The sequence below is a fragment of the Anolis sagrei genome, chromosome 2 (genome assembly GCF_037176765.1).
Source record: "Anolis sagrei isolate rAnoSag1 chromosome 2, rAnoSag1.mat, whole genome shotgun sequence".
NCBI lineage: Eukaryota > Metazoa > Chordata > Lepidosauria > Squamata > Dactyloidae > Anolis > Anolis sagrei.
Window position 1 is genome coordinate 22,341,967 of NC_090022.1, and position 27,573 is coordinate 22,369,539.

Below are 27,573 nucleotides of genomic sequence, written 5' to 3' on the forward strand. Positions count from 1 at the left end.
TCACAGACAGCCAGTGAATTCTGGCTTACTGTCACTCCCAAAAGTACTGTAAATTTCCCAAGACTTGATAATTAAGATGGCTAATTAGTAAGGTGGTGCAATTGATGAAAAAAATGTTTCAAAACTCATAAAAAATTAGGTAGGGCCAGTGTTTCATTTCTAAAGTGTTCCTAAAGTGTTAGTGAAAATTACATTACTATAAAGGTAAAGGTAAAGGTTTCCCCTGACATTAAGTCTAGTTGTGTCCAACTCTGGGGGGTGGTGCTCATCTCCATTTCTAAGCTCCTCCAAGGTCATCTGGCCAGCATGACTGCATGGAACGCCATTACCTTCCCGCAGAAGTGGTACTTATTGATCTACGCACATTTGCATGTTTTCAAACTGCTAGGTTGGCAGAAGCTGGGCCTAACAACGAGAACTTACCCTGCTCCTCGGATTCAAACTGCCAATCTTTCAGTCAGCAAGTTCAGCAGCTCAGCGGTTGAACCCACTGCACTACCAGGGGGTGCAGTGGCTTATAAGGAGAGTAACAAAATTTCATTATATTGTCGAAGGCTTTCATGGCCTGAATCACTAGGTTGACTTTCTTTTTGTGAGAAGACCGAGGCAAAGAAGACATTAAGTAGTTCTGCCTTTTCCCTATCCCCTGTCAGCATTGCCCCATCTTCTCCTTGAAGAGGCCCTATCGCCTCCTTGTTTTTCCTTTTTCTACTGACATAAGAAAAGAAGCTCTTTTTATTGTTTTTAATGTCCCTGGAAAGCCTGAGCTCGTTTTGTGCTTTAGCCTTGTGGACCTTTTCCCTACAGGTGTTATCTATTAGTTTGAATTCTTCTTTGGTGATTTCTCCCTTTTTCCACTTCTTGTGCATGTCTCTTTTGTGTCTTAGCTGAGTTAGAAGTTCTTTGGACATCCATTCTGGCTTCTTTGCACTTGTCCTATTTTTTCTCTTTGTTGGCACAGTTTGCAATTGCACCTTGAGTATTTCACTCTTGTGAAATTCCCATCCATCCGTAACTCCCTTGTCTTTTAGTATCTGTGTCTACGGAATGCTGCTCAGTGTTTCCTTCATTTTTTGGAAATCAGCTCTCCTAAAGTCCAAAATGCGGGTTAATAATAATAATAATAATAATAATAATAATAACACTTTATTTGTACCCCATTACCATCTCCCCAAGGGACTTGGTGCGGCTTACATGAGGCCGAGGCCGAACACAACAATACAAGCTATAATCACAACAATACAAGCAATTAAAATAAAAACATAAACAATAATATAACATTATCAATAAGACAACATACAATTAAAAACTGTGGGAAGGCCAAATGGAAAATTAAAATTGGAAATAATGCTGAAACATGGACAAAAAGGGTTTGACTTGTCTTAATTTCAGCCTTCCTTTGTACCTCAAATTGCAGGAGCATTTCTTTTGTTTATATCTTAATTTTTTACATATTCTTTATCTTATTAACATTTACTGCCCTGAAGATTAGGATGTGGAACAATGGTTTCAAACTACAGGAAAGGAGATTCCACCTGAACATTAGGAAGAACTTCCTGACGTGAGATTTGTTTGGTAGTGGAACTCTCCACCCTGGAAAGTGGTGGAGAATCCTTCTTTGGAGGCTTTTAAACAGAGGCTGGATGGTCATCTGTCAGGGGTGCTTTGAATGCGATTTCCCTGCTTCTTAGCAGGGGGTTGGACTGGATGGCCCACGAGGTCTCATCCAACTCTATGATTCTACTACTAAACTTCTATGCAGATGATAATAAAAATATAGAAAGTACAATAAAACTCCTGTGTTATCCCCCTCTACCATCACCCACCTACCCTACCACATTTTCCATTATATTATTATCTTTAGCCATGTGCACAGTTCTCTTACTTTTTAAATAATATTTGTATTGGATTTATCTGTTTTTACCACACACACACACACACACACACACACACGCACACACACACAGAGCCCATTTGATTTTTATTTCCTCTATTTTCTCCTTTTGTGCGTCCTTCTTCATTACACTTCTCATAATTGGAATTGTACCTGTTCATATATGTAATTGTTCCAAATCTCCAACATCCACTTTTTTCATCATTCCACCCAATGCAATGACTGCTTGTCCAGCTCAAATCATAATTTTAAACATAGAACAGGACAAGTCAAGGGAGCCCCTACCTGTACAAGTCATGCACATTCAAAAAAAATCTTTATGACTATCTGACAAGAGTTTTGCTGTAATCATTCATGTTAGCCCAAAGCCAGCCTAAAAAATGAATCTATCAAACTTGGTATTCTCAAGCCCCCGTCACTCTGAATAACTTCCCATAACTATAATCATAAACCAAAAGGCGGTAAACATTACTTTTTCAACCCGTCTTCACTCAAGAATTGAGGGGAAAAAAACACTCACACTTCCACTCGACTGTGTTGCACATTATATTCTAATACAATGTAACTGGAGTTGTGGTTGAAGACAACGGCTCTTCTGACAGAAGGGTTGGACCATCGGCTCAGACCACACAAGCAAACCTTCCGCACTGCCTTGCAAACAGTCTGCACTGTAGTGCTGTGCTGTTTCTTTGCCACCTTTGCTTGCAAATGGAGGACGAAGAAGGCTACACTACTCTGAATTTCCAGTCCAGGAGGCCAAGGAGTGCCTCGGCAGCAAGGGATGCCTCTCCAGACGGGAAGCAAGGTACCCATTGAAGGTCTTTTTGTCTGTCTGAGGGCCCTTCCACACAGTCATATAACCCAGAATATCATGGCAGAAAATTTCCACAATCTCTGCTTTGAACTGGATTATCTGAGTCCACACTGCCAAGCAGATAATGTGGGATTTAATTCAGCTGTGTGGAAGAGGCCTGAGCCATAACATTTCACTTATGAGGCAGACTTAAATTGCTTCAGCTACACACTGTTGTTTTTGGCTTCCGGCTAAGATTGTGCAGTGTAGGATAGTGTAGTGTATATCACACTCATTGTGTGAACTGTTTTGATACTTGGCAAACCATAGATCAGCTTGGGGAAATGACTTAAAATGCAGAAGGGGAACATGATGCCCTACTGTTCTGTGATTTTCTGAGTAGCTCATGGGAGAAATTGAATTTCTAGCATTGGTATATTGGTATGTGCCGTCCCTGTTGTATTGCAAAGTACCTCATGAATTGACAATTCGGGCCCATTGGCTTATTTCTTTTGTAAAAGGGAGATACTAACAGAACTAACATGGGACCTCTGTTCTATGCTAGAAACAATGAATCCAATTGAGATCTTGGCAGGTAAGAACTACATTAAAGTAAAGTTGAGGATAATAATAAATAGATAGAGTTACAAGCTGGATAGATGCGGGGAATGCCGTGGATGTAGCGTACCTGGATTTCAGTAAGGCCTTCGACAAGGTCCCCCATGACCTTCTGGCAAGGAAACTAGTCCAATGTGGGCTAGGCAAAACTACGGTGAGGTGGATCACTAATTGGTTAAATGGACGAACCCAGAGGGTGCTCACCAATGCTTCCTCTTCATCCTGGAAAGAAGTGACGAGTGGAGTGCCGCAGGGTTCCGTCCTGGGCCCGGTCCTGTTCAACATCTTTATTAATGACTTAGATGAAGGGCTAGAAGGCATGATCATCAAGTTTGCAGACAACACCAAATTGGGAGGTGTAGAGAAATGTTTATTATAGAGTGTTTATTAAACTGTATTTATGTATTACATTTATTGCCATGGCCTAGCTGTGAGGGATAGGTTGCCATGGTGACAAGACAAAGCCTCAGAGGAGGTGGGCGGAGCTTAAGGAGGAAAAGGTTTGAAAGTGGCAGTTAAGCTCCAGTCCGGTGGAAGAGACCCGGGGAAGAGGATAGCCAGTTAGGGCTCTGTTGTGAAGCTGTGAGAATTCAGTAGTTCCTAGAATTTGTGAATATTTCTTCAGCAAGAGAGCTGAAGGTGTTACCTTGTTAGATTGCTTAGGTTAAAAGAATCTAACAGAGGGGGTCTTCAGGATTGCCAGTAAGGAAAGACTGGTGATCAGTGGTTTGTTCCGAGTATAGGGCAAACAGTGTGGACATTCACAATAGGGAACTCTGAAGTAGTATAAGCACTTCACTAAGAAGAAGTTTGTAGAATTGTATCATCAGAAGCATGTATCTCAAACCAGCCATTTTGTAACATCAAGCCTTGTGCCAAGTTCAAATTCTCAAAACTGCAACAATTACATTCTGTTAACAATAAAACTTGTTCTCTTTATATTTCAAACCTGCCTCCTCGATTGCTGTCATGCTTGGTGCATTCCACACTACCAAAGTCACCTCACAACACAACTAAAGATAAACAGAGACCTAAACCAGCGTCTCTAAACATATTGGTGGCAGCTTAATTGATATCTAAAAGAAGGTTCCTCACAGAATATTAGTGGCTATAAAGAAGATTAATACTTCCTCACATAATATTGTTGACAAGCGGTGGGATTAACGCTTCTTTACATTTTTGGTGGCATCTAGTGAGATTAGCGCTGCTTCTTTACATAATTTGGTGGCAGACGACGGGATTCGTGTAACAACTAATCGAGTGCCTTAAGTTTAATTTAGGAATAAGTTGTGAGGTAAAAGTTGTTGAAAACATGGCTACCAGGCGGCAGAGAAAGCTGGCTGAGGAAAGAGAGGGAGACCAAGGGGAAAGCTCGAGCTCTGAGTCAGAGACAGAGGCAGTGCCTATGTCAGAAATGGCTTATAAATACAAACTGGAAATGGAGGAAAAACGATTAGAGATGAGACGGTTAGAACTAGAGATGGAGGCAAAACAAAGAGAGAGAGAACTGGAGGAAAAACGATTGGAGATGGAGGAAAAACAAAGAGAGAGAGAACTGGAAGAAAGACAAAGAGAAAGAGAGAGAGAACAGGAGTTAGAATTGAAGAGAATGGAGTTTGAGCTAGAAAAACAAAGGTTGGCTTTGGCACAAACATCCAGTGTTGTCCAGGAAGGGAGATCTGGAGTGGATACCCCAGATTTGACAAAGAAATTCCCAAAATTTACAAAAGGAGATGACCCAGAGAAATTCCTTATATCTTTTGAGAGGTGTTGTCGAGATTTTGGGTTAGCTAAAGACAAATGGATGATATACCTAAGGCCTCAGATAAATGAGAAGCTTTTACAGATTTATGGACAGATGCCGGAGGAGTCTTGTAGAGACTATGATCTGTTTAAGAAACAGGTTCAACAGGAATATAGATTGACTCCTGAATATTATAGATTTAAGTTCAGGACGTTGAAGAAAGATAAAACACAAAGTTTTGCTCAGGTGGCCTCTAGATTGTCTCAACTGTTCGATAGTTGGATAAAGACGTCTGAGGTAGAAGATTATCAACAGCTGAGGGAACTTTTGAAATTGGAACAATTTTTCCAATTAGTTCCTTATGAAATTCGTTGGGTGATTCAAGATCGCAAGCCATCCACGATTGTAGAGGCAGCGGGTATGGCGGATCAAATAACAACCTTGAAAGAAGGATTCAAAGGGGAAGATCTGCCAAATGACAAAAGAACAAACAGGCAGCCATTTTATTCACAACAAAAGCGCCCACAGCAAGAAAAGGGTGCTGACATAGAAAACACCCCCTATAGGAGGCAGAGTGTAATAAGACCAACTGCTCCTGAGGTAAAACGTCGGTGCTATCAATGTGGAAAATTGGATCATATAAAATATCAATGTCCTCTGTTAAGGAATGAGAAAACAACCCTCTTTGTGAATAAAATGAAAGAAACACCAAGGGCAGAAGCAGATACTGTTTCAAAGGAGAGTTCAAGCTCAGAGCCTCAAGAGAAACAATGTCTGTTCATCCTGTCAGGCAGCCCATCTAAGGACTATTTAGAAACCATTTCTATTGATCACAAAGACAGGAAAGGACTCCGAGATACAGGTTCCGAAGTGTGCATAGTGCATCCCGAAATAATACCTCAGAGATTTCAGCAGCCAACCTCTGAAGTAAGATTAAAAGGCTTAGGTCCTGCGATTCCGACAGCGGTCGTGACTTTGCCAATACAATATGAAGGATGGAAGGGTGTGTGGGATTTTGCAGTCAGTCCTGACATACCATACCAATGTTTAATTGGAAATGATTTGGCTGAGGAGATTAAATACTGTAAGATGGCGTGTGGGGAGAAAAAATGTATCAACAAAAGCCCTGAACAGAAAGCCCTGTGTTTTGCCATCCGACAAGATGGGGATGAGAGCCCAGAAGCCAGTGCTACAGTTGCTAAGGTTGTTAAGAAGACAGGAGGAGTTGAGGAAATTCAACAGGAACAAAGAGCAGAAGAACAACCCTATAGATTTATTGCTGGAGATGGTGTTCCAAATATAAAGTCAGAAGTGTACAGCCAGGAGAGACCATGCAAACGAGGAACAAGCCCTGCAGCAGAGCCGATTCCAGTGGCTGATTATTTGAGAACCAGTGAAGAGAGTATAGAAACAATAGGTCTGGAAAGACAAGTGATAAACTCTGAGGAGAAAGAGGAATCCTTGACCTTAAAAGATGTATTTCCTTCAGCTCCACGTAAAGAAATTACCTCAGCTGAACTTTTTGACAAAGACAATAAAATAAATTCTAAAGGGAAAGCTGAAGAAAAACAAACTCTAGATGTGACAGTAGAAGCTGATGCGAGTTCAGAATATCCAGGGGTCTTCTGTGAAACAAAGATCCATACATCTGAAGAGAAAGTGAACAGAAAGAGAAGATTTGGCCATGTGTCGGAAGAGAGATCTCCTTTATCCTTGAACGGAGAGGAAGGAGAGAATAAAAGCCAAGCTGATGGTCTGATAGGAGAGCTGATGTACGCAGACTATATTGGTGGTGATAAAAAGAAAAAGCTGCAATTTCTAGCTTTAGAAGTTTGTCCAGATAGCAGTGATGAGCTTGCCATGAAGAAGGACAATATTCGTGTTCGTTCTTCTAATGACAGTGAATTCTCTTCAGTGCCAAGAAAAGATGCTAAAGGAATTCCAGATTATTCACTACAACCTGATGCTTCATGGAAGCAAGCCATTGTTCAAGCCCTGAAAATCGATGGAAACAGAACTGTTCCTGATAATTGGAAGGTTAGATTAAAAGAAGATACCCCAGCAACAAAAAAGAGAGGAGAAAAGACTTGCAGACATCGTGTGAGGAAGAAAACCATATCTCCAGGTAATCGAAAAGACATCAAGAGACAAAAGAAGAAACCTAAAAAGAAGAAACGAAAAAGTGGAAAAAAGAAGCTAAAAGATCATCATAAAGAGACATTGCTGTAGACAGTTGGTCCAATACAACTGAGGTTGTGTTTGAACCATGGGACATTGGACACTAAGACATCTATGTCAATGATCAAATGTGGAAGTTTAACTATTGTGTGGGCTATTAACAAATTGAAACCATATGTATGGAGAAAAGTTGTGGTATAATATATAGATAAATGTCTTATAAATTAACCAGACTAGGTAGAAGGTCAATTATATATGTTAATGTATAAAGGTAATGTATGTGTAATATAGTATAAAATAGTATAGTGTAATATTTAAACCAAATGGGTATACTGTTTTATTATAGACTTATAAAATATAGGATGTTATTACAGTGGTGAACTGTATATGTTTCATACCATAGATATAAGATATAATCCCATTATAATAAAGTGTGGTAGGTATATACGTTTTGCAATAGGCAATAAATATTTACAAATATATGTATAAGTATAAAAATGTGAGACTTTGATACCACATCCATAGATGATACTGGAATGTCGTAGGTTAAAGGTTTGTATGTATGTGTAATTGAAATGTATTTAACCCTAATATGTTTCCCTTTCAGAATTGATATATGTATATTTATTGTTAAATGTTATGTAGGATTATTTTTGCTATTCTAGGATTAAGAAATGTGCAAAAATATTTGTCTGGGGGGGAAGGTGTAGAGAAATGTTTATTATAGAGTGTTTATTAAACTGTATTTATGTATTACATTTATTGCCATGGCCTAGCTGTGAGGGATAGGTTGCCATGGTGACAAGACAAAGCCTCAGAGGAGGTGGGCGGAGCTTAAGGAGGAAAAGGTTTGAAAGTGGCAGTTAAGCTCCAGTCCGGTGGAAGAGACCCGGGGAAGAGGATAGCCAGTTAGGGCTCTGTTGTGAAGCTGTGAGAATTCAGTAGTTCCTAGAATTTGTGAATATTTCTTCAGCAAGAGAGCTGAAGGTGTTACCTTGTTAGATTGCTTAGGTTAAAAGAATCTAACAGAGGGGGTCTTCAGGATTGCCAGTAAGGAAAGACTGGTGATCAGTGGTTTGTTCCGAGTATAGGGCAAACAGTGTGGACATTCACAATAGGGAACTCTGAAGTAGTATAAGCACTTCACTAAGAAGAAGTTTGTAGAATTGTATCATCAGAAGCATGTATCTCAAACCAGCCATTTTGTAACATCAAGCCTTGTGCCAAGTTCAAATTCTCAAAACTGCAACAATTACATTCTGTTAACAATAAAACTTGTTCTCTTTATATTTCAAACCTGCCTCCTCGATTGCTGTCATGCTTGGTGCATTCCACACTACCAAAGTCACCTCACAACACAACTAAAGATAAACAGAGACCTAAACCAGCGTCTCTAAACATATTGGTGGCAGCTTAATTGATATCTAAAAGAAGGTTCCTCACAGAATATTAGTGGCTATAAAGAAGATTAATACTTCCTCACATAATATTGTTGACAAGCGGTGGGATTAACGCTTCTTTACATTTTTGGTGGCATCTAGTGAGATTAGCGCTGCTTCTTTACAGGAGGGATAGCCAATACTCCAGAGGACAGGAGCAGGATTCAAAACGATCTTGACAGATTAGAGAGATGGGCCAAAACTAACAAAATGAAGTTCAACAGTGACAAATGCAAGATACTCCACTTTGGCAGGAAAAACGAAATGCAAAAATACAGAATGGGGGACAATGCCTGGCTCGAGAGCAGTACGTGTGAAAAAGATCTTGGAGTCCTTGTGGACAAGTTAAACATGAGTCAACAATGTGATGTGGCAGCAAAAAAAGCCAATGGGATTGTGGCCTGCATCAATAGGAGTATAGCATCTAGATCCAGGGAAGACATGCTACCCCTCTATTCTGCCTTGGTTAAACCACATCTGGAATACTGTGTCCAGTTCTGGGCATCGCAATTGAAGACAGATATTGACAAGCTGGAATGTGTCCAGAGGGTGACCTGTTTATGTTTAGCCTGAAGAAGAGAAGGCTGAGAGGTCCTATATGCCAAGTTTGGTTCAATTCTGTTATTAGTGGAGCTGAGAATGCTCTTTGGTGCCTGGTGAACTATCAATCCACACAATAGCAATTTCCAAGTGTCAGGGTCTATTTTCCCCAAATCCCTCCAGTATTTTGTGTTGGAACTACATCAACACTGACAAAGAAACAACAAAAATACTGTTTACCCACAAGCATCAAGAAATTACATATATTAGAAACTTTCTCATTGCTTTCTTTTCAAGATCACCAGACTGGATCACAGCAATGCGTGGCAGGGGATGGCTAGTGTGTGTGTGTGTGTGTGTGTGTGTGTGTGTATATATATATATATATATATATGGATGGCATGGACCAACTTCGCCCTCCATGTGTTTTGGACTTCAACTCCCACAATTCCAAACAGCCAGTAGGAAGCCCAAAATACCTGGAGGGCCAAAGTTTGTCCATGCCCATATATATATATATATATATATATATATATATATATATATATAGTGATTGGTTGGAGGGGGGGCGCCAAAATACTGTTTGCTTACCATTGAAAATTACCTAGGGCCGCCTCTGCATATAGACTATAACATCATAAATTTACAACGCCAAACATACATAAAATGACACATAATAACTTTTAAAAAATTCATAAAACTTTACCACATTGGATTGTTTAAGCAAATGGAAACATACCATTATTGGAACAATTTCTTACATACATTGGTGGAATTGCACAATGTGGGCACGCCACAACTAGTCTTCTACATACTCTTGCTTCATATTCATATTTGTCCAACCCAGGACACATGCACTTTGTTTTGTGTTGGCTTTTTATTTATTTTTTTTGGAGGGTGTCCTGTTTTGCCTGAACTTCCCTCCATTTTATAATATGGTGACTGCAGCAAAAAAAGATAACAACATAGTGGAAAACAATGAAAGAACTGGAATATTAGATTCAAGGAAAAGAGATCATTCAACCATGAATCACAATATACTGTAGTAATCCCGAACAGGTGCTCTTTTTCAAGCTATAATTGTGCTTTAGTAGCCTTGTGTGATAAAATCATAGAGGTTAAGAATCAAAAGGGAATGTGGGTAGATGCGTACTAACTTTGCAACATAAAGGCTGTAGATTAGCTATATGAAGGGAAAAATAAGCCAAGCAGATATGTAGACTTCAAGCACCTTCATATGAAGAGACTCCTGTATGGGTTGTATGTTTTCTGGGCTGTATGGCCACATTCCAGAAGCATTTTCTCCTGACGTTTTGCCTGGAAAACAAACAACAACCCAGTGATTCTGGCCATAAAAGCCTTCGACAATAGACGCCTGTGTGTAAAAGGAAGAAAGTAAACATTAGCAGCAGAAATAAGGATCTGTTTTTAAACTTGCACAGGTGGACAGGGATCAAATGGGGCTGACTGTTTCTTCTTTTTGCATCCTAGTATATTTGCAATTTGGGATGTTAGCAGCAGCACTCAAGGAAAAAAGGCTATGGGTTCCCCAGGCAGATTCACTCTTGACTGACACAGACATGTCAACCATGGTCCATCATCAACTCCTTTCACGGAATGAGAAGTACTACAGTGATATATCAACTGGAAGTGAAGAAATGTCCATGATGCATTTAGCTGACTTCTCATCGTCAAATCACCTTGCCGAGACTATTGTGTAACTGACTGAAGCTACACCAGCATAGGTGTACGAGATTTCTCTGAAATCCAAGTCTTATGAATGTGGATATAATATGAACTTACTGGCACTGGGTATTAATCCATTATGGTTTTATTAGTTTTTTAAACTTGTGACATGTTTTCATGGAATGATAGTTGTTTGTCTATGTGTGGACACTGTTTTTTTTTTTAAGTGTGATGTATTTATGGGAAATGAAATTACTCTGTAAATCTCTGTAATTAGATAGGCAAGTAGACATTTGTTTATATTGCATTGTTTCTGATTGTTTGCTTTAGTTAACTGCAATCAAGTGAACTTTGATGGCAGTTAATATCCCTATAATGAGAAACCATCAAAGTCATTTTGTACTCAATTACTTTTGTTCAATCCGCTTTCTTCACTGTCTAGATTTCACAACCAGACATGTGTATGGTTGTTTATGGTTATGTTCTATGTAGGCCTATAGCTGGGAGGGGGGGGGGGGCTTGAGGGATTTCAGCCCCCCCCCCCCCCGAATTTCTCAGGGTGGTCCATGAGAAGGTCTTACTGGTGCATTATTTAAACTGTTATGCTTATTCATATCATGATCTGATCACCATGCTCAATATATCAGGGGGGTATTGTAAACTTAGCCCCCCCCCCACCCCCCACCGAATCAAAATCCTGGCTATGGGCCTGGTTCTATAACACCATTGTGCCCAGATTGTCTAAAAGACCATATTTTCCTATATGAGCTTGTCCATTTTTTAAGATTCTCCAAAGAAAGCTTTATGTGGATCTCACCACCATCGCAAATATGCATGAGAGAGAACCATTTCAGGGCCCTTCCAGAGAGGCCCAAAATTTGAGACTTGTTTCAGTTTTACCTGAGGTGTCCAAATGACACCTCAGGAAAAACCAAATTAATCTGGAGAAAAGTAGGATTTCCCATTTTGCTCCAAATTAATAAAACACCTGGAAAGATCAGGACCTTAAGTGAAGGTTTGACTTCCAGGACAGCATCCGCAGAGACCTGGTTCTTTGGGCTCCCAGTTCCCCTTCTCCCCCCAAAAAAACTTACTTGAGGAGTCTTTCGGCAGCGTAGGTCTCTCCGAAGACCTCTCCTGACACAGGAAAATGAAATTTTGTGGAGGGGGGGGGGGGCAACGAGACAAATCCCCATTTACTCTGAATTAATGCGGGTTAATCTGAGATATTGTTTGGATGCCTCAGGTTAACCTGTAATGGGTTGCAAGTTATGGGCCTGTGTAGAAAGACTCAATGCATTTGTGTGTCCCTGCAGTGTTTTGGTGTATTACCCTAATGTGATGGGAAATGGCAAAAATCTCTGAAATGTATGTTATTATATTTCAAATCACATATTTAAATAAATATATATGAAGGGTTTTCATATGTTATGACCTCAGAGATGTTTTTATTACAATTTGTGTATGTGTTGGTATCTTTAATAAGGGGTTGGTTTGATCTCCAGTTTGCTAGTAAAACTGAATTACTGTATTGCAATATGATACATGCCTAAAATGTGTGTCATCAACATAAAATATTTGGGAAACTCTGGTCTGAATAACAAAATGGCAGCAGATTGAAAGTCTGGAATTCAAACAGTATCAGAGTGCCAGGCTTCAGCACAGCAGGTTAAACACCAAGCTGCAATCTATCTTGACAACCAGAAGGTTGATAGTTCAAAGCCTGAGACAGGGTGTGTACCTGACCTTTCAGCAAAGCTTCTGCCAACCTTGCAGTTCAAAAACAAATATGTGAGCATATAAATAGGAACCACATTAAAGCGGGGAGGTATTTTAGGCATAGCTTTCAATCAGAAAAAGAAGGAAAGTTTACGAACAAAGAAAAATACTCTTTGGCAAGGAGATGGAGCAACTGCACCCCCTTGTGGCTGGAACAGAACACAGCTTCCAAAGATGCCGAAAGATAGGAAAGCCTAAATACATACCTCTATTTGTTGTCTGTCTTGTCATTGTACATTGTTTGCCGTATATGTGTTCTGTGTTCTGTGACTCACCCTGATTCCCCTTCGGAGTAAGAAGGGCAGAATATAAATACTGTAAATAACTAAATAAATAGTTCTGATTGCAATTGTTTCCTTTATATGCACTTGCGATCTCTAGCCTCCCATTGTCCATGTTTGTGGGGAGTTCATGTATATAGAGAGAGTTCACATATGTAACAGTCCAAGAAGAAAGATTTCAGATTCCATTGAGGAACAGATTCAAATTGCAGGAAAATAGATTCCACTTGAGCATTAGGAAGAATTTCCTTATGGCAAGAGATATTCACAATGTGACACCCTGTCTCAGAGTCTGTTGAAACCTCCTTCTCTGGAGGTTTTGAAACAGGCTGGATGGCTGTCTATCTGGAGTGCTTTGATTGTTTGATCCCACATATCAATGGCTTGAATTGGATGGCCACTGGGGTGTCTTCCAACTTTATGATTCTATAATTCTACTACATAGTGCTGAAACCATGTTGGATTCCAGCCAGAAATCCCCACTCCACCCCAGTTATTAGTAAGTAGGTGCTGGGGTGGTGGGCGTATGTTCCCCTGTCAATGAGGAAGTGGCTACATGACCTTCTCACCCCTTTCTATGAATGGTCTCTGACATGACAGGCAGAAAATGAACCCCTCTTTTGCCAGATATCACTCATGCAAGAGGGGAAGGAGATGTCAGCGAGCCATTTTTCAAGCTGGAGGACAAGAGATCTCTGCGTATCCTACCACCTGGTTAGCAGGTTTGGTGGGCATTGACCTTGAGTTTGGGAGATTTAGTTCACCTACATCCAGAGAGCACTGTGGACTCAGACAGAATGTTGGCTCTGGACCAAACTTGGCATGAATCCTCAATATGTCCAAATGTGAACATTGGAATTTGGGGAAACAGATCTTGATATTTGAGAGTTGTCGTTGCTGGGATTTATAGTTCACCTACAATCAAAGAGCATTCTGAATCCTACCAATGATACAATTGGGCCAGACTTCCCACACAGAACCCCATGGCCAACAGAAAATACTATGTTTTCTGAAGGTCTTTGGCAACCCCTCTGACACTCCCCTTGCGATTGCCGCAGAGGTCCCAACCCCCAGGTTGAGAGACGCTGCTCTACAAAGACTCCAAAATAGGACAAGACCAGCAAGAAAGAAGGGGGAAGGGAGAAAAGGATCTCATAATATTGAGGTCAAAATTGCAGGCAATAGCAGGAGGGTTTTGCATCGTTACAAATCTAGAGAGCAGTGTGAGGAACCCATCACCCCACACCTCGCATCAACCATATCACTCCTTATCTATTCCATGGTGAGAAGTGTCACTGCCTGGCTTCTCCTCATGCTTCTCAATGAGAATATGGAAACTTTCCATGTTCTACTTGCTCCCTCTTACAATACTTTCACCTCAGTTCAGGGACAGAGCCCAGTCAGAAGTAGATCTACGTCATCTGATGAGATCTGGCACGCTCCATCCCAGAACTGAGGTGAAAGTACCATAGGATGGGCAATTTTGCCTGTGTCATGAGGTTGCAAGTGAGAAGTCAAATGGATTTTGAAGCCCAACAATATATGAAGGGTTACATTATTCCCACTACAGCATTTTATAGAATTCTGCTATGTGTGTTTTCACAAAAATAAACAATGTTGTATTTGTCTAGAAACTGTGTCTTTTCGGTTGTCCAGAGCTGCCTCTCTCCCAAAACAACCCCTCATACTTTCTCCCTGTGTCTTTGTAAGACCCACTTCTTCCATAAAATGTTCAGCATAGTACCTGCAACTAGCAGTACTGTCAGTTTGATACCACATTGACAGCCGTGATGTTATTTTATAGAATCCTTGGATTTGTTGTTTAGTGATGCACTTAGAATTCTTTGTTAAGAAATCCCTAGAGAGGTAGAACCCATCCTTCCATATTTTATTTGCTGCCTATAAATCTGTCAGATAACATGGTCCTATAATAACTTGTGTGTGGGGGAGAATACATTTTCCGCAAGTACATCATCTATGTGTTTATGGCATTCTGTCATGTTGTTAATCATTTGTGGGACATTTTAAGGACAATTTAAACATTCCAGTAGTATCACTGAAAGTACACCAAACACATATGTTCAAAGTCACTATTAGCATGCAAGATCATAGATGGGTAATTTAACAGAAAGAATCAGTAGGAGGTAGTGGCCCCATCTACACTCCCATTATAATGCAGTTTCAGAATCCAGATTAACTGCATTGAACTGGATTATATAGCAGTGTGGACTCATATAATCCAGTTCAATGGAGTTAACCTATATGCAGAAATTTGTTCTGTCCCCTATATTCTTTTGTAATTGTGACATGCTGGTTAGATCTACACTGCCATATAAAGCAGTTTCAGCGGAATGAGCTCCCACTGTTAGGCCCAGATTCTTCCAACATAGCAGTTCAAAAACACTCAGATGTGAGTAGTTCAATAGGTACTGCTTCTCCGTAAAGGTAATGGCGCTCCATGTAGTCATGCTGGCCACATTACCTTCAAGGTGTCTATGGACAACACCAGCTCTTTGGCTTAGAAATTGAGATGAGCACAAACCCCCCGAGTCGGACATGACTAGACTTAATGTCAGGGGAAACTTTTGCCTTTATCTTTATATTGCCATGCAACCCATTTGTGTAATGGTAGCTACTTACGACAATCAGCCCTCTGTATCCATAAGTTATACATCCATGGATTCAACCAATTATAGCTTGAATATATCCAGGGAAGAATTCCAAAAAACAAACCTTGATTTTTTCCCCCCTTTTCTTTTATTAGTACACCAAGCACAAATGTATTGACACATCTTGCTGTAGCCTTCCACATTTTCCAGATCCTTGGGCTTTCTTCAGCATGCAATTAAGTCATTTGCCATTTTATATAAAACCCACAGGGGGTTCAGGAACCAAACGCTAGCAGATATGAAGGTTACACATGAAATATAGTAAGCTCCCTCACACTATACACCCACATCCTTTTCTAAAACAAAGACAATTAAGCAGAGAGGTCATTTCTGGGTAACTAAGGAGTCTGGCTGTATCAGTATTTTCTTACAGCTTCTTAACATTGTGGTCTGTTTTCAAGAAGCCCAAGCAGATTTTTATGACTCACTTGTTCCATTACAATCTAACTCTACATGTTTTATGGTCAAGGTGTTAACCATAATTCTTTCCATTTTGGATGTAGATCTTTAGAAAGAATATGTCTTTTCTATTAATATTTAATATGGTTTTTAAAAAACTCTTTTGGACAAATTATCAAAATATTCCGTTTAAAAATCAGGAAAGAAGGTCCAGTCCAACCCAATTATGGGGCAGAGGGGTGGGAAAGGTATCTAGTAGGCCTGGGCGGTTTCATTTCGTTAATTCGTAATTCGTTAATAATTCGTTAATTTTTTCAATTACAAAACGATAACGAACCATTCTGGAGCAATTATTAAAAAAAACCGAATTTTTAAATACGTTTTGTAAATGCTTCGTATTTCGTTATTGTATTCGTTTCGTTATTGTTCTGAGGTTGTTTCATTATTATTTCCGCATGTCTGGGCCAGTTTTATGGTTTAATTAGTGAAAAAAAAATTATAATATCACAGTCAACAACAGAGGGAGAGGGAAGCTTCAGAAGTTTTTGGAGGTTTTTTAGCATATTTCGCAGTCACGTCCGCCATTAACGAATCGATTCGTTATTGTCTCGGAAATCGATTCGTTAATTTTTTACCATTTACGAAATTTCGTAAATATCGAACTTTTTAAAAGGAAAATTTTGTAATTATTTTAAATAACGAAATGCAAAACCCCCCAAAAAACTAATCGATTTTAGAAACAATTTTTTCCGTTGTTACCCAGGCCTAGTATCTAGGGAATCTTTCCTACACTATCAAAAATTATTTTATTAGTTTAAAATTTGCTCTGCTGTTTGAGTTTCAGCCAATTAACCAGTCTGCTGGTTTATAGCCTGTCTTGTATCACAGGATCTTGAGATCTTGAGATATATATATATATATATATATATATATATATATATATATGCAGATGACACCACTCTGATGGCTGAAAGCGAGGAGGAGCTGAGGAACCTTCTAATCAAGGTGAAAGAAGAAAGCGCAAAAGCTGGGTTGCAGCTAAACGTCAAAAAAACCAAGATTATGGCAACAAGAATGATTGACAACTGGAAAATAGAGGGAGAAAATGTGGAGGCCGTGACAGACTTTGTATTTCTAGGTGCAAAGATGACTGCAGATGCAGACTGTGGCCAGGAAATCAGGAGACGCTTACTTCTTGGGAGGAGAGCAATGTCCAACCTCGATAAAATAGTAAAGAGTAGAGACATCAGACTGGCAACAAAGATCCGCCTAGTCAAAGCCATGGTATTCCCTGTAGTAACCTACGGATGTGAGAGCTGGACCTTAGGGAAGGCTGAGCGAAGGAAGATCGATGCTTTTGAGCTGTGGTGTTGGAGGAAAGTGCTGAGAGTGCCTTGGACTGCGAGAAGATCCAACCAGTCCATCCTCCAGGAAATAAAGCCCGACTGCTCACTGGAGGGAAGGATACTAGAGACAAAGTTGAAGTACTTTGGCCACATCATGAGGAGACAGCAAAGCCTAGAGAAGACAATTATGCTGGGGAAAGTGGAAGGTAAAAGGAAGAGGGGCCGACCAAGGTCAAGATGGATGGATGGCATCCTTGAAGTGACTGGACTGACCTTGAAGGAGCTGGTGGTGGTGACGGCCGACAGGGAGCTCTGGCGTGAGCTGGTCCATGAGGTCACGAAGAGTCGGAGACGACTGAACGAATGAACAACAACAACACACACACACATACACACACACACACACACACACACATCAAGTCATTTAGAACAATTTGAGAATTTAACATAGAAAGAAATAATTAAGAGATTGAAAGCATACTAAAAAACCGCCATGGATGTAGCATATCTGGATTTCAGTAAGGCCTTCAACAAGGTCCCCCATGACCTTCTAGTAAACGAACTACTCAAATGTGAGCTAGGCAAAACTATGTTTAGATGGATCTGTAAAATGAAGGAACTCAGAGGGTGGTCACCAATGCTTCCTCTTCATCCCGAAGTGACGAGTGGAGTGCCATAAGCAAGGTTCTGTCCTGGACCCGGTCCTGTTCAACATTTTTATTAATGACTTAGATGAAGGGTTAGAAGGCATGATCATCAAGTTTGCAGATGACACCAAATTGGGAGGGATAGCTAATACTCCAGAAGATAAGAGAAGAATTCAAAGCGATCATAACAGATTAGAGAGATGGGCTAAAACTAACAAAATGAAGTTCAACAGGGACAAATGCAAGATACTCCACTTAGGCAGAAAAAAAGGAAATGCAAATATACAGAATGGGGGATGCATGGCTCCATAGCAATACGTATGAAAAAAAATCTTGGATTCCATTGATATGGGGAGCTGACTGCATTTGCTACTCTAGCACAAATGCAGAGGGTTAAACCGCTAGCTGGAGATGTCTATGGACAAAAGGCTCCTTGGTATGGAAAAATGTAACAAGTGCACCTCCTCATGGCTGGAGTTGAGCATCGCCTCCAGACGCCGGAGATGGAAAAAAAAGGGAAGGCCTTTTCCTTTGTGTTGTATGTCATTCACTGTGTGTAAAAGGCATTGAATGTTTGCATCATATGTGTATATTGTAATCCGCCCCGAGTTCCTCCAGGAAAATAAAGCAGAATATAAATAGAGCGCATTATTATTTGAGCTGAATGATTTCAGAGCTAAAATCTATCCAAAAGAGAAAATATTTGCCTGCTTTTGGCAGTCATATGCATCAGTTATCTTACTGTCATACATTCAACAAATAGTGAATAGTGGTGGTTATTATTACCTCAAAGTGATAAACATTAAAATGGAATTGCACCAAGCACTGTTTAGAATCAAACAGTTAAATGGCTAAAACTATTAAAACCCTGTTTAAAAACAGAAAACTCCACATAATACCCCCAACTCGATCTTAAAAACATTAGCCTTTAAAAGCCTTCTGAAAGAACAACAGGGGCTAGATCTGCACTGCCATATAATCCAGTTCAATGCAGTTAATCTGCATTCTGTAACTGGAATATATAGCAATGTAGATCCAATCAGGGAGGGGATCATTCTGGTCTCCCTATGCCAAGAAATCTTACTTAGTTAAGTGTACCTAACTAAATAGATGATGAAGAATACCAACCACTACTTGGATACTGGAACGGGGGAGGGGGGATGGATGACAAATTTTAAAGGGATGTACCCCTATCCACTTTTGGTTTATAGGCCACCTCTGCTACATATTTGAACAAGAAGTACAGAGCAAAAGCTATACCAGTAATGCTATCCTAGACATATATCCTGAAAAGTAAGTGCCATTGACTCCAGGTAACAACTCCTGTAGTTTTGTAGTCCAATACCTCCCATCTTGCACCAAAAATCCTTGATAGATAAGTATCATTCTGTATTATCGCCACAATGCTGGATAGACACAATATGTTATTCCTGAAAGAGGGTAAATGTGACTTTATTGCAGCCCTGCACACAGTTGGGGGATTTCTGTAACTAGATGTGGTGAGAACTTCCTGATCATGGTTGCCTTGTCACCTACCTATCAGTATAGGTAGGGCTCCTTGACATTTAGTAATTTCCGCTCACTACTGAAAGTCTATTCTGTTCATCTACTGCTTGCATCTAGCATGGCTGGAGAAACTGTTTATGCTGATCTCACAGTCTCCACTGAACCACTCTCCCCAAGAGCACAGCATTCATCTCCATGGCTCTGTAAGTGAATGTTAGCAAGTTGGTTGTTATTTCACAGATCTAAACGTTGGTTGCTTTTTCAAAAACAACAGAATCCCGTCATTCTGTTTTGGAGTTTTGATAGCTCTTTCTGCATAAATCTATCAATAACAATGCTATTGTTCAAGAAAAAGGTGTATTTTCTACACAGAAATGGAATACCATAGAAGGTGTATAATCTCACTGCTGTATGTTATTTTGGAGGAATCGAGAGAAACATGCATGTGAGTTAGGGATGGAGGGGTATTGTGCTTGCATGTTTTGTCTGATCATGAAATAAGTAGTATAGTAGTATAGTTGTCTGTTCATGGCATCAAATTGCTGTCAATTGTAAGGCTGCTCTGAGTCCCCTTCAGGGTTGAGATTATAGTATTAAAATATAGTATATAAATATAGTAAATAAATAATAAAATAATAATTTTTTGATTTTCTTGGTTCAACATTTGAAGGAATTACCTCAATTTATGACGTACTATATTTCCATGAATAAAGCTCATGTTGATGGACCGCTCTTCAGTTTACAGCATGGGTCATAATTTACAATGTGGGTTGTATAACCTTACTCAATTATAAGAAATTAAGAAAAACCTAATACTTGTGATTTTTCAAGGAGAACAGAAATCTAGACAAAGTTTTAGCTACATGAAATTATGTCTTCTGGTAGCATGTTTGGTTCAGTTCAGTTTGTTCTCAAGGGAAGTAACAGTCATAGGAAAATGGAATGTTTGGACGAGGTGACTGAACAATGTTTTTGACAAGGAGACCCTAATGATACATGTTTTATTGATTTGCTATGGTTTTATTATCCAATTGTTTTTACTGTATTGAAATTGTATTTTATGGTCTTGATACCAACTGTAAACAGCCCTGAGTCGCCTGTGGGCTGAGAGGGACGATATATAAATATAGTAAAATAAATAAATAAATAAATAAAGTCTTTTCAATTATTCATATAGGAACATTAAAGAACAGAAGCCACAATTGCCAAGTCCTAGAAATTAACCAAATGCTGAGATTTGAAAAGGCAAATGGAAGTTGCTGACATCCATTATTAGGAGCAAATTTTGGGTGGTTAATTGGTAGAACGGTAAATGGATAGATGTAGATAATTTTACACACTGAAGAAAGAGAAAGTAATACATTTATATTTTCAACCAGCAATCAGTTGGATGTATTTGCCATGTATATAATAAGAGACTTTGACTTCAGAAATGAATGGTCAGTCTTCACAGGTACTTCTTCTCAACATCCTCGCTGGCAAAAGATCTCTCTATGGATTTCATGGATTGGGAATGTTATCCTTCTGGCAGCTCTGATTGTCTTGGGTGAGTATCAGGAGAGGAGATTCCATCTGAACATTAGGAAGAACTTCCTGACTGTGAGAGCCGTTCAGCAGTGGAACTCTCTGCCCCGGAGTGTGGTGGAGGCTCCTTCTTTGGAAGCTTTTAAGCAGAGGCTGGATGGCCATTTGTCAGGGGTGATTTGAATGCAATATTCCTGCTTCTTGGCAGGGGGTTGGACTGGATTCTGTTAATTTTTTCCAAGCATTATTCTTGAACGTAACTATGCTGAGACTTACTCCCACAAAATAACTTTTAGAATTACTCCATTTTAACTCTATTTTAATTATATCTTATTTGATCTGGATTGTATAGGATGATGCTCAAGGACTGTGCAACTGGAAGACCACTAGATAATGGTCCTTTCCTATTCCTGCTTTCCCATTGCAAAATTGAATCAGTCAGTCTCTTGTTTCATTTCTTAGACCAAGGATTAAAAAACTAAGTGGGTGACTACTGATGGAATTTTGCAAAGTCAGCAGGTCTATCACAGGTGTTCTCCAAAGTTTACCTAATAGGTTTCCTATTATTGTTGTTGTTTTTTCAAAGGCTGGATGGGTATCTGTTGGGGGCGGTTTGACTGTGCTTTTCCTGCCTGGCAGAATCGGGGGTTAGATTCCCCCTCCCGCCCTCCGTCCACTTGCACAATTAATTAATCAAGTGTAACGAATAATTCATTCATTTTGTTATAGTAACAAAACTGACACAATATTTTAGAAACACTTAAGAAAAGAATCTCCAGTGCCCCCTAATTTTGTAATGAATATTGATTTTTTTTTCCATCAATCACACAGGCCTAGTGACTATTTTCCTCTTGGATTTTACTATAGAATCATTCAGTTTCTTTTTCTTGTGCCACTTTGGCTGAAGCTTATACTTGGGTTATGGTTATATAAATATGTTTTCAATGAAATCTTATTGAGGTGATTGGGTCAAATTTTGCATTATATGCTTTGTTTTTGCTACGTTTCTCTTTGCTATAAATGCCACTCCATTTCTTCTTGGTTTTTTTTTTCAATTCCTGTGTAAAACATTGTATTGTTATTTGAACCAGAATGTCCCTTTCCTGTCTATTTTAGTTCACTTGCTGCAATCATTGCTATATTTTATTTATACATTCCATTTCGTATTTTACTGTCTTTGTCTTTCACTGATTTGTACCTTTTACATTCTGTATTCCTATAATATTTTGAGACTGCATCTCCTTCTATGAACTGGCACAGGCATTAAGATCTGCAGGTGAGGCCCTTCTTTCAGTCCCACTACCGAAAGTACATAACAATCAAATTACTGGCCCGTACTTTAATTGTTATGACAGATAGCTGGCCCACAGGTTCCAGTGCATTTTAGGAATTTTATAATTTTCAATTTGTTATAATTTTATCAATGAGACTGTTGATTAAACTTACATCATTGTATTTATACTTATGCATTGTTGTCTGCATGTGGCACTTGGAGTGCTTCTTTGAACTGACCCAAATCCCTTTGGGGAGATGATGGTGGGGTACAAATAAAGATGATGATGATGATGTTGATAATGATGATTATTACAGCTTCAGGCTTTTACAATTTTGTTTCCAAGCACATCAGCTGTTATATACCTGTGTGTTCCTGGTGTAGCAAATAATCACCTTCTGACATGCACAGATATTTGTAATGCTACTGTGTCCTTCGACCAGTTATTTTTCATCTTAACCTTTATCTCACAGGGCTGTTGGGTGGATTAAATAGAGGGGTGGAGGATCCTGGACTATATTCAAGAAAGCTGCATTTATAAATTAATGCATAAAATATAATGCTCATTTGTGGTCAAAGTGACAATATAGAACATCTCACAAAATAATGAGTATATGTGCCTGAGGACAGGATTCCTAAAAATGTAATGTCCAGGCAGAACAGAGAACTGTGGGTGGTGTAGCTTGTCCAACGAATCTCATCTTGTCCTGGAGAAGAACACCATGTCTTGCCATCTATCATCTATCTAGTGTTTCCTTTGTTTCCACCTATGTATACTCTGAGCTCTTGGTATCCACTGTGGTTTGGTTCCAGGACAACCCTACCCCCAAACACCAAAATCTGTGAATGCTGCTCTATTATATACAAAGGCATAGTAAAATATTCTTCCTTTTCTAAGACGGCAAATTGAGATGTGCTCTTTGAATTTTTTCTGGATGATTTTCAAGCCATGGATGGTTGAATCAGTGTATAAAGAATCCATGGATACAGGGGACCAACTCAATTTTGAATCCGAATCTGAGTATTAATGCCTCTTAATTGACTGTTGTTATTTTGGTGTTTTTTGTTTTGTTTGTTTTTTTTTTAAAAAAGCTTTGCAGTTGGAGCAAAAGAAAGGAAAGAGTAGGATGAATGTCACTACATTGACTAACATGGTGGAATGCAATGCCTCTTCAGACAGTTTTAAGTCTCATCTAAGAAGCAGACTCTGCAATCAAACTTCAGGTAAGGAATGTATATCACCTTCGGACATGGTCTTCCTGCTTCTGTACATTCTTTCTTTAGACAGGACAAAGATGTTAAACCAGTCTACATAGTAGGAAAAAAGTTATTAAACAGACAACCTAGCTCATAATTGTTTGTTCATAGTACTTTTGCACTGCGATTGATAATTCACTCTGCATGCACTGACAACTTGCTGACCTGTGCATTTTATTTCCCTCTCTTTCTGAAATATCCCTGCATAGTGAAGTAAGGACATTTTAATATCAGGAATTGTGGTATGCAGGCTGTCCCCGTGTTGTGTTGCTGTGCTCCTGTCTGGAATTAATGTACTTTTGTGCCTGAACTCAGCACTGTTCCCTTTATCTCAGCCATACTGCTTTATGATGTTGTTTTGATTGTGTTTGTTTTATATTTTTATTGATTTTATTGTGTTTCTGTTTTTATCTGTAATTTTTGGGTTTATCCCTTGTAAACTGCCATGAGTACCCTAGGGGAGATGGTGGCGGGATATAAAAATAAAGTTGTTGTTGCTATTATTATTATTATTAGGCTATGTGTACCAGGTGGTAATGATAACCATGTCTGTTTACATATCACTGCTACTTCCTGGGATTTATGTTTTCTAATACTGTAGATACCTTTAATTTTTCTGAATACCACAATCTCAGCTCAGAACAGGGAAGCCATGGTTTACTCATGTATGAAGGGAGGACCACTTTTTCCATCCTAACCTTGGCTAACTTCAGTCTTATGCACTGCTGTTACTGGCCATATGACGGAATAGCCGTGCAGTACCAAGAATGTGGCAGCAACTATATTCTTTAATAGTAGTGGTAGCAGCATCTCCATAGCAAACCTACAGACTATTCAGCTGGGGAGCTAGAGGAGAGGAGAGCATTTGAGAAGCTGGGCTAGGTAAGAGGGGCATTTACTCATGAGTAAACCACTAAAATTGGGGATGTGGACAACAATATAATTTTGGTGCAGTATATTATAGGGAGGAGTGGAACCAACAGGGTGAAATTGTGACAGCTCTGGTGCTGAATGTAATTTGAATTGCAGCTGTATTTTTAATGGTGTAGTCAGGTCTAATAATTGAACTGTAAATGTCATTCTGAGAAGAACTGGGAATTAGGATACGTTGCAGGAAATCAAAGTCCAAGAAGCATACTAAGCAGGTTTGAGGAGTTAGCAAATTATTTAAATATACAAAACTATAGGAATACCATGTTGTTCAGACTGAAACACAAGATATCATCCAGTCCTTTTGGTACAGGAAAACTAATTTTAGAGGTGAATTGTGCTTCACTATCCAAATACGACCTGTGATTTGATGTTGTGAGTGGCAGAAAGACACGCTATTCTGAAATTTCAAAAGGGTTAATGAAACCAATAATGGCCTGCCTTCCCTCTCCAGTGAATTCCACTTGCCAAGTTTGCCCTCCGCATTGGCATCTCCACAAGGACAAGTGCTACCTGTTCCAATCAAAGAACACTCTTAAAAGTTGGAACGACAGCCAAGATGACTGTTCTGCAAGGAACGCTCAACTGCTGGTAATCCAAGACATGGAAGATTTGGTAAAGGAAGCAAAACTAGACTCTTTCTATGTATCTATACACAAACATATCTAAAATAAGCTTTTCTTAATAAACTGAGCTTAGTTCAATGCAAATTATGGGCTTACATTAACAGCAGGAAAGTAGAACCCAATTCTGTTTCCACAGCATTAGGGAAACATAACCAGTGATGACCAATCTGTAAGATTAACACATATAATCATAGCCCGATGAGTCTTTTTGATTTAAATAAAATTTTGTAAAGAATGTCTGTCTTCTTTGGTTCTGCTACTTAGGATATAAACATTAATTTCACCTGTTCCTAATTATAATCAATGTGAATAGGCCACTTGTTCATCTCCACGCAGTTTGAGGATTTTTTTTAATCAGGTTGAGAAAAGCTATTCAATGAAGGAAGAGATCAGAATAAAAAGTCAGGTTGCAAAAAATAATGATACATTCTTTGCAACCACACATCTTAAGTTACTTTTTCTGCAGAGGTGTAGGTCCTCTCGCAAAGTTGATATTTATGGTGCAGTAGCAATGAGACTCGAATAATCAGCATATTCCATAAAACATGCTGAATCAGATCAAAGCTCTGTCTATTTCCACCCCTATTTCACTCAGTGGCCAAGCAAATACCCATGGGAAGCCCATGGCATAAGGGCAATAGGACTTATTCATATCTCCTAGTAGGTACTTATCTAATCTCCCTCTAGATCTATCTGATGGCTGACTAATACTTCATTTGGTATGGATTCAGACACTTGCTTGATGTTTTTCTTAAAAGAAATGTATTAAAAAGTCATGGCCAATTTGTATTACAACTCTGTAGTGAGAAGTCCAAGCACTCCTTTCTAATACTAGTAATTATTTGTTGAATTAAAGGAGCAAGTGCTACTTTTGCTCAGAAAAGATCTGTCAATAATGCCCAGTAACTCTCACACCCAGAGCTGGTGAACTTTTCTGAACAGAACAGTAGATTCAATATTAATTGGACTGTTGTTAAATAATAATAGTTTGTGGTCACTGATGGTTCTTCCTTTTTTTTAATATAGGATTTTCTAACGAAAAATATACCAAATATGCATGAAAACTACTGGATTGGATTTTCCTGGTCATTACCAATGAAGAAATGGAAATGGGTTACAGGATCCCAGGTCAACCATGCTGTGTGAGTTTATTTTTTCATAGTACTTTTGCTTTTCAAAAATACGGCGATTAGAGCAAATGAAGCATTCAATTTTGCATGACTGCTGGAATAGACCAGGTGTTAGAAAATAGAAGTACTGGGAACTGAAAATAGGAGTTCCTGCAAAGCTTGAAATGAGCCAGAGATTACTTCTGGTGGAAGCTAAGAAAAGGTGCCAAACCTTGATGACCCAGAGCTCCTTCCTTTCTTTCTTCTCTAGGTTCCAAGAAAAAAAACCTCAGGAAGACAAGTACTGTGGAGCAATAAAAAACAAGAAAATCCTATCTGAAACCTGCGACACTATATTCAGGTGGATTTGCCAAAAGGACCCCACCCTTATATGACATTGCATGTTGGTGCACAAGATAATAATATGTCATTTTGTTATTTCCTGTGCTCACAATTATAGAAGTAAGGAAACAGAGGTATTATACACAATAAGAGTACAATGGTTCTCTATCTCCATGAAATAATTCATTTTCGAGATACTAAGCTAAAGGAGTCTGCTTTACTTTCTGGAAGGTGTCAAATGATCAAGCTAACAGCATGATTGCAGGTTGACTTGTACACTCTGTGATTCATGAAGGCAGTTATATTGCCTTCTGTATTGTTAAAGCAATATATACAGAGAAAATAGTATTCACCTGAAAACTATGTAGACATCACCTATATGGTTTGTCTACAAACCTTACATATTTGGGAACTTGAATGTGGGTCTATGGATAAGTATCTTTAAGAAAGAGAGGAATAAAGCAGCGGGGATTGGAAGTGCCACACACAGTTTAAGAAGCGTCTGACAATGATGCTCTCCTTTATACAATGTTTTTACAGTTTGCACCTCTCAGCTGCAGTTTTCTTCGTCTTCTGTCTAGTTGGACAGTGGTTCTCAACCTGTGGGTCCCCAGGTGGTTTGGCCTACAACTCCCAGAAATCCCAGGCAGTTTACCAGCTGTTAGGATTTCTAGGAGATGAAGTCCAAAACATCTGGGGATCCACAGGTTGAGAACCACTGCTGTGCGGCATCAGCACACAGTGAAGGAGGGCTGGAGAAACAGACATGTAGTACCAGATTGTGCAGTGTGTCTGCTATAAACCTTGGAATAAAACTGGATCTGAAATGGGGTTCTATTCCAGCTAATCCTACTGTAGCTCTGTGTTCCGCTTTACAACAAGGAGGGTAAACAGCAGTTGCCTTCAGGATCCCATATTCAACAAGTGTGAACAGCAAGCAATTTACTGCACCAGCTATTTTCATTTTATTTTTAAAGCATAGAAATAAGGTTT

General features: G+C 39.3%; 1 protein-coding gene across 1 annotated transcript; it reads left to right on the forward strand.

Moving 5' to 3' along the window:
* The first annotated feature begins 19,441 nt into the window (after positions 1 to 19,441).
* LOC132766742 (killer cell lectin-like receptor subfamily B member 1B allele A) lies at positions 19,442 to 27,220 on the forward strand. Its single transcript, XM_067465531.1, has 6 exons — positions 19,442 to 19,722; positions 20,973 to 21,065; positions 23,409 to 23,540; positions 24,958 to 25,118; positions 26,156 to 26,271; positions 26,510 to 27,220. The coding sequence occupies exons 1-6, from the start codon at positions 19,638 to 19,640 to the stop codon at positions 26,631 to 26,633; spliced, it is 711 nt and encodes a 236-aa protein (XP_067321632.1). The 5' UTR covers positions 19,442 to 19,637; the 3' UTR covers positions 26,634 to 27,220.
* Positions 27,221 to 27,573: the final 353 nt, after the last annotated feature.

Coding starts and splice junctions, on each gene's coding strand:
- LOC132766742 (XM_067465531.1), top strand. CDS start 19,638: ATGGCTGGAGAAACTGTTTATGCTGATCTCACAGTCTCCACTGAACCA. Junction 19,723..20,972: donor GCATTCATCTCCATGGCTCT/GTAAGTGAATGT, acceptor CAGTCTTCACAG/GTACTTCTTCTCAACATCCT. Junction 23,541..24,957: donor ACTCTGCAATCAAACTTCAG/GTAAGGAATGTA, acceptor TTCCCTCTCCAG/TGAATTCCACTTGCCAAGTT.